Below are 9,390 nucleotides of genomic sequence, written 5' to 3' on the forward strand. Positions count from 1 at the left end.
GTGTCTAGAAGAAACACAAAGATCGAGATCTGTCCTATAACTTCTCTGCATTGAAGCACCATCTCGTCACATGCAATTGACAAGATGTGGCAAAGCTCTGCACCAGATCTAAATAGAAGGGCAGTACATAAACTGTATAAAGGGTTAATCCAGAAACACTACCTGAGAAAACAAGCGTGTAGCAGGCCACTAGTCTCCCATGCTGTTCACTTAATACAAGACATCATGCTGCTTTGTAGTGACTTAGTTTCTTAAATATTTACAACTTTGATTTCACCTTTGCAACATTTTTATAGTTAATGCCCCATTTCCTGGCTGCTCCATAAGGGGCACATTAAACCCACCCACTGATCTCTCCCAAAAGCAGGTGTAGTGCCCTGTCACCCTGTCAAGATATACAACGTGTGTGCTGGATTTTACGAGGCCTGTATAAGCCCTGGATGTACATAACACTTCCAGCACATAGTTCAGAGTCTCACTTGGTGCAGAGTAGTCACTAACTAGTGTGTCAGTGCAAAGATGAACTCCACAAGCCACATCTTCACATATGCAATACTGCCATACACCAAGCTTCTAGTGTATAGTATGTATATAAGGAGATTGTGCTGGATGGTTTTAATTAAGTTAGGCACAATCATGGGAATAGGGAAGGCCAAGAAACAATGGGGGTAATGAAAAATGACCTATGCTTTTATCATCTGTGCCTTGCACCTGCAAATCCTATCGAAAAATCTGCATTTGTTATTTATGTCTGAAATTCCCCATGTAGCAGGATCTATAACGATTGGAGCATGGTTTATATGCCAATAATACATACACAATTCAGCACAAGACGTGAGGGAACTGCCAATAGCTGTGCAGCCCAGAAATGGATGGATGGATGGGATCCTAACCGGGGAAAGCAGATGTTGGCTTCATGCAGACCTCTGAAGCTTCATTATTCTTTGGACACGTTAGGAAAGCATTAGTGATTGATAATGACGCTAATTAACCCCTTCCCTCTCCAAACAGTGGAACCTATCATAGACAGCAGGGCATTGCAAACACTACACATACTCATATCTATGTAGAGGTAGATCTCACGTACAACCAGGCACCAGGGACCAAAGCTCATAATAAGCAGATCTGTGTACTGAAATCACAATGAACGACTCAGGATGACAATAATATTCTATGACCATGAAAAGGTTTGACTATGCATTCGTAAAAGAAGACAGTTTATAATACTAATAAATGAATATCTAATTCTTCAAGCAATTGTTTGCTTCCAAGCAGTACGATATGCACCATACATATAAGACACCACAATACTTGATTTACACTTTATGGGGTTTGCAGTCAGTATAAAATGTAGTTTATATTAAGGGCAGAAAAAGTCAAGAGTTTAAAATATGAATATTTATATTAAATGAATAAACTGTATTCAATTAGCTAAAATTTCTGGTGCACTTCTGAACTGAAGTGAAATCGACTGTAATTGATTTATTTGAAACCAGAGGTTAAGGACTGAATTAGCTAAGTACAACTGGGTATTTCAAGCCACTGACTTCTCAAATGTCAAATCCCTTCTATTTTTAATATTATTTCAGCTGCGGGGCATTGCTATCCTGACGCTTGTTCCACCAGTTAAATCTCAAATTATATTAATATTCCATTCTTTTTCTCTTTTCTTTTTTTTGTTGGGGGGCGGTGGAAAGGGAAAAGGGGAGAAGAAGGTGAGTGACACATATAGGTATAAATCGGTACTTAAATCATTACAAAGTGGCTTCAGATTGAATAATACAAATGTTAGCATTCAAAATCTCCCAATGACAAAATTCACATACCACTAGTTAAACATTTCATTTTATATATAATCTGACAATTTCTAAAATGCATATGAGAGTGAATAGTATTTAATAAGACTGCCTTGTTTTAGAAATGAGTATTAATGTGTGTAACAGCAGAAAGAGCAGCCGTGTATTGCAGTCTATGAAAGCTATTGTGCCCGAGGTGAGGATCCCACACACAATCTGAGATGCAGCCAAGAACAACAGCCCTGATAGACAATGCTTCACTTCACCTGCTGCAATACACTGCTTTTCATTTAAGTCATAGCTATGTGCATTAAAAGGCATCCTCCTTCCATGCATCTACACATAGCTGGCCTGAAGATACATAGATATATCTAGATCTTCATCCATCCTGAGAAGACAATGGCAGCTGAGCATTTTCTTGATCCACTTTCAATTTGGATTTAAATATGTAGCATTGTTATTATGAACTAGCTGCCTGATGCAAATAGAATTTGCAGTGCTAGTCCCTTCAGCCTGGCAAGATTGATTTTCCAGTGCCTTCCATAAGTAGATTACCCGAGCAAAATGAAACATCTTGTGCTTTATCTAATGTGTTGCTTCAACAGCTCAAGAAAACGTCAAACAGCATGAGGAAATGTTAATTCTTCTGGCCCTGTTATTGTAAACAACTCCACATAAACCTCCACAATGAAGGGGAGAGGAGAGGGAGCCCAAATCACTGGCAATTTCTGCTATTTCGTTTGCATTTCAAGCTGTATTGACCTTATCTATGAACACACTTGTTAATCTGCACCATCCAATTGCTCATATTATTTTAGCATTGAGAACAGCAATGGGGGAGTCTCGAGTTACAGATCACTCCTTACATAGATACAAATAAGTCACAACATGTGTAGTGCCATCAAACCACACAGCCCAAACCGATTATGTATCATGAATATAAGATCTCCATTGAATTCAAATCCTATCGCCTTATCTCGGTTTAAAGAAGGGAATGAATATTAACTCTTTCCAAAAGCTCATATTGTGCATTCCCCAAGCAATTAGCATATATGCCTTTAAGCATTCTCCAAATACACCCATTCACATGATCTCTATACTCCTCAGCTCAAAAGGCTACTTCCTCAAATAATACAAGCTGCAGCCATACACGAAGATAATGCTTCATCATTACTTTCTTTGATTTAATCATTATCATGTTGTTGGTTTCTATTGGTTAAGTTAATTTATGTTCTCCTGATTTCAGAAATTACACATATCACAATGAATTTTGCAACATTTGTAAAAAAAAATAAAATAAATAACATTTTATGATTAGTGATAACTGATCGACTTCTTTAAAATTACTACAGTGTCTATTTCAACAACAACAACAGAATATATTATATGCATTTTTTGTTATTTTATATAGCAATGGTATTATTAAATGAAATATTGCTTATGAATATATTGTTTGTTATTGCTGTTTTAGACAATAATATTTTCGAACTCTCTATAATGGTCAGTATCAGGGTATGCTACAAATATCAAAATGATTCCCTACACTGAACTCAGAGTTAAAAGTAAGTTTTTATTATACTTGAGGGAAACAATGGGTTCAGCTGCTTATTGCAGGGAGCAATTGTCAAGGGAGAGTTAAACTCAATTACTGTAACCATACTGAATAAAAACTACTGCCAAGGACAAAATACGCCTGAGTAAAGACAGCCACTGAATAAAAGAATCGACATAGAGCGTATCAAATATTTATTCACCTGGTCAACAATAAAAACTATAATACATTGCTAGAGGTTGGGGAACAGAGTCATTCTGGTCAGTGCAGCCCCATCACTTGTGCAGTCCTCCCAATATACAGTATAGCACTTATGTATTGCTCTTCACACATTATTATCCCTCATTTACTCTCTTATAAATAAAACACTAGTGTATTAAACAATGTCCAAATGTTGAGATTTCTTTTTTTTACTTTCAGGAAATGAAAAGACTTGTTATAATACTAATCATATATAAAATCCATTTTATTTTTTATTTGTTCTGCTGCTTCATTGTCGTCTTAACATGCTACAACAGGGCTAAAAATGAGGAATTCCATAGAAAGAAACTCAAAGTTCTGCTTTCTAAATAAGTACCAAGAATCACATGAACTAAGAGGGAAATTGAAAAAACCCACTAAACAATAGGTAAACGAGATCACCAGATAAATAAAAAAGGGTTTCTTTTAACAGACTCACCATATTTACAATCCCCATTAAATTACACATAAATAAATATGTACAGAAACACTGATTCCCTTATAGAGTGACCATGATCTGTGTCCAAACACAAGTTCAACGTGTTGGCATTTACCTTTAAGAGGGAAAAGGTACAACCTGAAGACACGACATGGAACTGCAATGTTTTGTGCTCAAGTTTATTCACAATACTGATAATGTCATCCGCAGCCTTTGTTACTAGGGCTACAATCTCAACTGAAGAAGCATCAGCGTAAGGGAAGGTGGTGATCAGTTCGATGACTCTCATATATATAGATATTTAACAAGAAAATGTTTCCTTAAAAAAAGTTTTCTTACAAAATGTCCAAACACTAAAGACAAAACTTTTTCTGGCTCCATTGCCTGTTCCATTAATAATCCAAACGAGACAATAAAACGAATGGACAACCTTTCGATGGCTGAGCAAAAGCCTTCCTTCTCCGGAGTAGGGATGGCAATAGGTCTTGTTCTCTTTGCCCCACTGGGCAGGAGACCAACACATAAGGATGGTCAGGGGTAGAAATGATGGGAGGATGGGTCACTTCCTGTGCTTTTCATCTTTGTCACCCCCTTTGCTGTTGTCTGTGTGGCTGTTGGGATTGTTATTATTTAGGTACATTTTGTCCATTGCTTTCAGTGCCTCAGTGAGATAATTTTGCAGAGCAGTGATGGCTGCACATACTGCTGGACTGCCAAATCCATGAGAGATGAGGTTGAAGTGTGTCAGACAGCTTTGAATACCTGGCTCCAGAATCGGAGATGGTCTAGAGTTACCCAAGGGGGATCTGTCCTGTGACAATAAATCTGTGAATTCCTTACAAATCTGCCTGCAAGGCAATAAACAGAGGTTACCTCTCCTTCATATTATACTGCTTTACTATGCACGTTATAGCTATGATAAATTCACTATAGACATAGCAGCACATAAAGAGAATTTGGGGTATGCAATGAGTTAATAAGCTTGATGAAGCATGGGAGCCTAGACTTGCCACATGATAGCAATCTCCATTGTGGATAACACATTTTATTTAATCCATTCAAGTCTGTAAACCCCACAAGTACCATAACTAAACACATCTTCCATTCATTTCCTGGTGTAACCCGAAAAGTCCCTGAGAGAATGAGTAACCTTATGACACATACAGAGTCTTGGGGGATGTTACTAAAGGCTTCCTGGGGCATCAGTGGTCCATAAGAAATGCAGAACATGTGTACAAAGTACGGCCATATAGATTCCTTTATTTGTTGCTTGTGGAGACGTCCTGAATTTCATAAAATATATTACACAGCAGCAAGACTGTAACTAAAAGTTGTGTCATGCTTTGTAGCTATAGGAGCTCCAGTGCTGAGGGCTGTTTCTTTACAGGTGAATTGGCAACAGTGAAAAAGTACAACATGTGGTAATAGACCAAAATAGATTGCAAGCTCCACAAACCAGAAGTTGTACAAGATACATTACATATGTTACAGAGACATATGTTGTTAATCTTTAAACTACTATTGCGGGTCAATATTACAATCCATAAGATAAGAATATTAGTCTGTAGCTGTATATATCAGGCTGTTCTTTTGATATCATATTTCCGGTTAATTAGGTAAGCATTTCAATGAGGTGCCTAATCCTTTTCATGTTACTAGCAATTTACTTCTAGTAAATTATTAACACAGGATGCTGCAAAACGATCATTAGACTGTTTTCAGTTTAAGTCATAGGTGGGTAAACCTGGATACCCCAGCAAATGTTGGAGGTGGGAGATTTGTGGAAATGGGGTTTACCAATCATAAACTTTAGCTTATAAGCAGGTAGAACTACCACTGTAACCAGATCTGGTTGTGTAGCTACAAATATACAAATATACTTACTTTGTGGCTAATAACATATTTTTCCTGGTCACTTGCTCATTGGGGTCTGAGTGTTGCCGGTTGACATACTCGGCTACTGCTTTGGCAGGAAATTCAGTTTCACAAACATAACCAAAATCTCTGGCTAAATGGACAGCTTCACCTGGAAATAGAATGAATTATGTAAGTTCCAATAAAGCAATTCACATGAAGTAACTAATTAATAATGCTGCTGCTACGGATGATGATTAATAATAATGATTACAGCAACAATCACTATAAACACACCTACAATCGATAATTGGAGTGAAAAATTTACATAATAGAATGACATCAGTAAAATCACTGAAGTCTATGTTTTATATAAATTAAGGGAAGACGGACTGTAGTGCCCGAAATGGCATTAGAGCCCGGAAGTTTGTTACATGTCACTACATGCTATGGTGACGGGCAGAAACATACAGATTTGTAAAATAATAGCAGCACTTATGTTCAGGTATAGGAAGGTTGTAGAGTTTCTTTAAATTGAAACTCTTTGAATTGTACAGTAGATTTTAAGTAACTTAAATGATCCGAATGGATTTCGATTTGACTCTATACATTAAAGCAGTAACTTAAACATAAATTACTGTTATATATCTCAGGCTGTAAGTAAGGCTTTGCCATATGAGCTAACAATCCAGATCCAGTCGGCTGTGAATATTAATGGATACAATTTTTACATTATTGGCTCAATTGTCAGAGTCCCTGGTTTACAATGCTCTTATTTTCTATATCCTGGACGATTAGCTGAGAGAGATTCGGGGTCAGTGCACGGAGTCTGTCTGTTCTGTTGATTTTCAGATCTTTGGTTTTAATTTCCTGAAGCAGTTGGATTTTACTGCAGGGTTTCCTGCTATTAGCTGCACTCCGGAAGAACGCATGCGCCAATTAGCGCTTCAAAGAGCTTCTTTCCAAAGAGATGGAGCACATCCTCCACAATAACAGTACTCATCATCATCATCATCAAAATGTGCTGCCTCATGTCTGCACCTCGTCAATAAAAATAAATAAATATATATAATTTCATTTTTAAACTACCTTTTCCACGACAGTTTCAAGGCAGATTGTGAAATCTAATGGATAAAATTAGTCCTGCACATTTTTTTAAACCAAATGTGCAGCAGTGATTCTATACTGCATGCAAGTATATTAATGGGTATGGAGGGGGCAAGCACAGTTCTTTGGGCTAGAAGGTAAGGCATAAATGAGAAGCAGCAGTGAGTCCCTCAGATCCACACAGTATAATGTTGCCCTCTGGCATAGGTCATGTAATTCAGGAAGTCCTGGTCAGGCACTTCTCCAATGCAGATGGTAGCCCAGCTTAAATGATTTACTGCATTGTTTTGAGTGGAAACAACTTTGGGTTTAGGTATTTAACTATTATCATATTGAAATGGCTTTCTCTTAATTCTTCTAAGAGCACAAAATGGAGGCAATCAAGAACGATTAGTGCAGTTTTACTACTACTATAGAAAAATCAGACTACTTACCCTCCACTAAGGATGTGAGCAATGTAACATTAGCAGCTTTACGCCTCCCAGCTGGAAGGTTTAATCCTATTTTATCTAATTTTTCTCTCAGTGATCGGCCACCATTTTTGGATTTCGCCCTGTAAAGAATGTAACAATTATTACATTTAATGTAATCAACAATACTAATTAAAATTCGTATATAAAACAAAAGATAATACATAATAGTTAATCAAGATAATAGTCATTGCATCTTTACATAGATATAGGTTAATAGGGATTAACATTTTTTGGAAAGATTATTTTATCAGAAATAATAGTTATATTTTCTGGACATATTTGTAAAATACTGCATCAGCATCCCTATATGTCACTCAGGAGGGGTCCCCCCAACCCTTCGACACGGAAAACTTTCAGATAGGTTGCAAAAAGCAAAAGCTCAATCTAATTGGTGTGCTGGGAAGAGGAATGTGTTGACATGGCTGCAGACCAAGATCATCATTGCTCAAAAAAGTGACCTATTCTGACCCAGGAAAATGAAGGCTTCTTACATTCTCATTCATGTAATTTACAGAAATACATGAATGGTCTCATAGTTATGGGGAGTAGACACAGAACATGGCATTAAGCTCAGTGTCTAGGACATCTCTAAAGGGCATTAGAAGAATCAAATTACTTCTGTATTGCAAGGCAAGGAAAACCAGAGCCTTGTTAGACTGGAGGATACCAGTAATAAGGGCCTTAAACGTTGGTATATCCACAGTCTAGTGGGAATGGGTCTAGTATGTAGGACAGAGATGAAGTTTACATAGGATATACTCCCCCTCTGATAGTAACCAGGAGTCAGTGTTTATGACTTGCAGCTAATCAAAAATCTAATTACATCCAAATCAGCTTTGTCCATAAGCATTAAGTGGCATAACTGTGAATCCATAGTGTAATTACCAGTGATGGAATGATTAGCTATAATCACCCGTTTAACATAAAGTTAAAGACTGCAAAAGAGTAACTTCATTTCCCCTTTAATGCTGTTTGTCATTGTGAAAAAGTGGTACTGTATTTATAATATCAGTCCATTTAATATCAATATCAATTAAAACTGCCAAGTGACAAATGCTACATATTATAAAATATTAAAATGCAATATATATAATTAAATCAAAATGCTTCACCAATTAATCCCATGTTCATGGCTATGCCAGTAGTATATGAATAGATAGTATATTCCCGACACAGTATATACCAAGTGTAGAATTGAAGTTGTGTAAAAAATTTTAGGCAGATGTGGAAAAAAATTTCAAAAATAGAAGGCATCTGATTGACTGCACGGTTTTTCTGCAGCAGGATAACGACCCAAAACATACACTCAATGTCATTAAGAACTATCTTCAGCATTAAGAAGAACAAGGAGTCCTAGAAGTGATGATATGGCCCACACAGAGCCCTGATCTCAACATCAACGAGTCTGTCTAGGATTACATGAAAAGATAGAAGTATTTGAGAAAACGTACATCCACACAAGATCTGTGGTTAGTTCTTCAAGATGTTTGGAACAACCTTACTGCCGAGTTCCTTCAAAAACGGTGTACAAGCGTACCTAGAAGAATTAATGCTGTTTTGAAGGTAAAGTGCGATCACACCAAATATTAATGTGAATTCGATTTCTCGTTTGTTCATTCACTTTGCATTTTGTTAATTGACAATAAAAAAAAGACTATTAACACTTCTATTTTTGGAAGTAGTATTACTTTGCAGCATTTGTTCCACACCTGCCTAAAAGTGTTGCAGCATATCACTTCAGAAAGCGTTGTTTTAAGATTTGAAGACTATTTTCTTCCATTCTATCACCTGTTAATAAGCATGTCTTTTAGGGAAAGCAATGTCCACTTACCTAAAAGGACATTTAGTGAAACTTCCAGCAAACGTAGCAAATATTATCATAACCTGCTCCATTCAATGTGTTCCTCTATGTGGAAATCACCAAGTTCC

At 36.9% G+C, this 9,390-nt stretch overlaps 1 protein-coding gene across 7 annotated transcripts in view; it reads right to left on the reverse strand.

The window, feature by feature from the left end:
* Positions 1–3,525: 3,525 nt before the first annotated feature.
* TFAP2A (transcription factor AP-2 alpha) overlaps positions 3,526–9,390 on the reverse strand; it is a 17,731-nt gene continuing 11,866 nt past the window's right edge. For all 7 annotated transcript variants that reach the window (XM_066579346.1, XM_066579344.1, XM_066579345.1 and 4 more), the window contains exons 5-7: positions 7,423–7,541; positions 5,912–6,053; positions 3,526–4,875 (exon numbers count right to left, since the gene is read on the reverse strand). In XM_066579346.1, coding sequence (XP_066435443.1) covers positions 4,587–4,875; positions 5,912–6,053; positions 7,423–7,541 — 550 coding nt within the window. In that variant the 3' untranslated portion in view covers positions 3,526–4,586. The remainder of the gene's footprint in view (positions 4,876–5,911; positions 6,054–7,422; positions 7,542–9,390) is intronic.

The sequence above is a fragment of the Eleutherodactylus coqui genome, chromosome 9 (assembly GCF_035609145.1).
Source record: "Eleutherodactylus coqui strain aEleCoq1 chromosome 9, aEleCoq1.hap1, whole genome shotgun sequence".
NCBI lineage: Eukaryota > Metazoa > Chordata > Amphibia > Anura > Eleutherodactylidae > Eleutherodactylus > Eleutherodactylus coqui.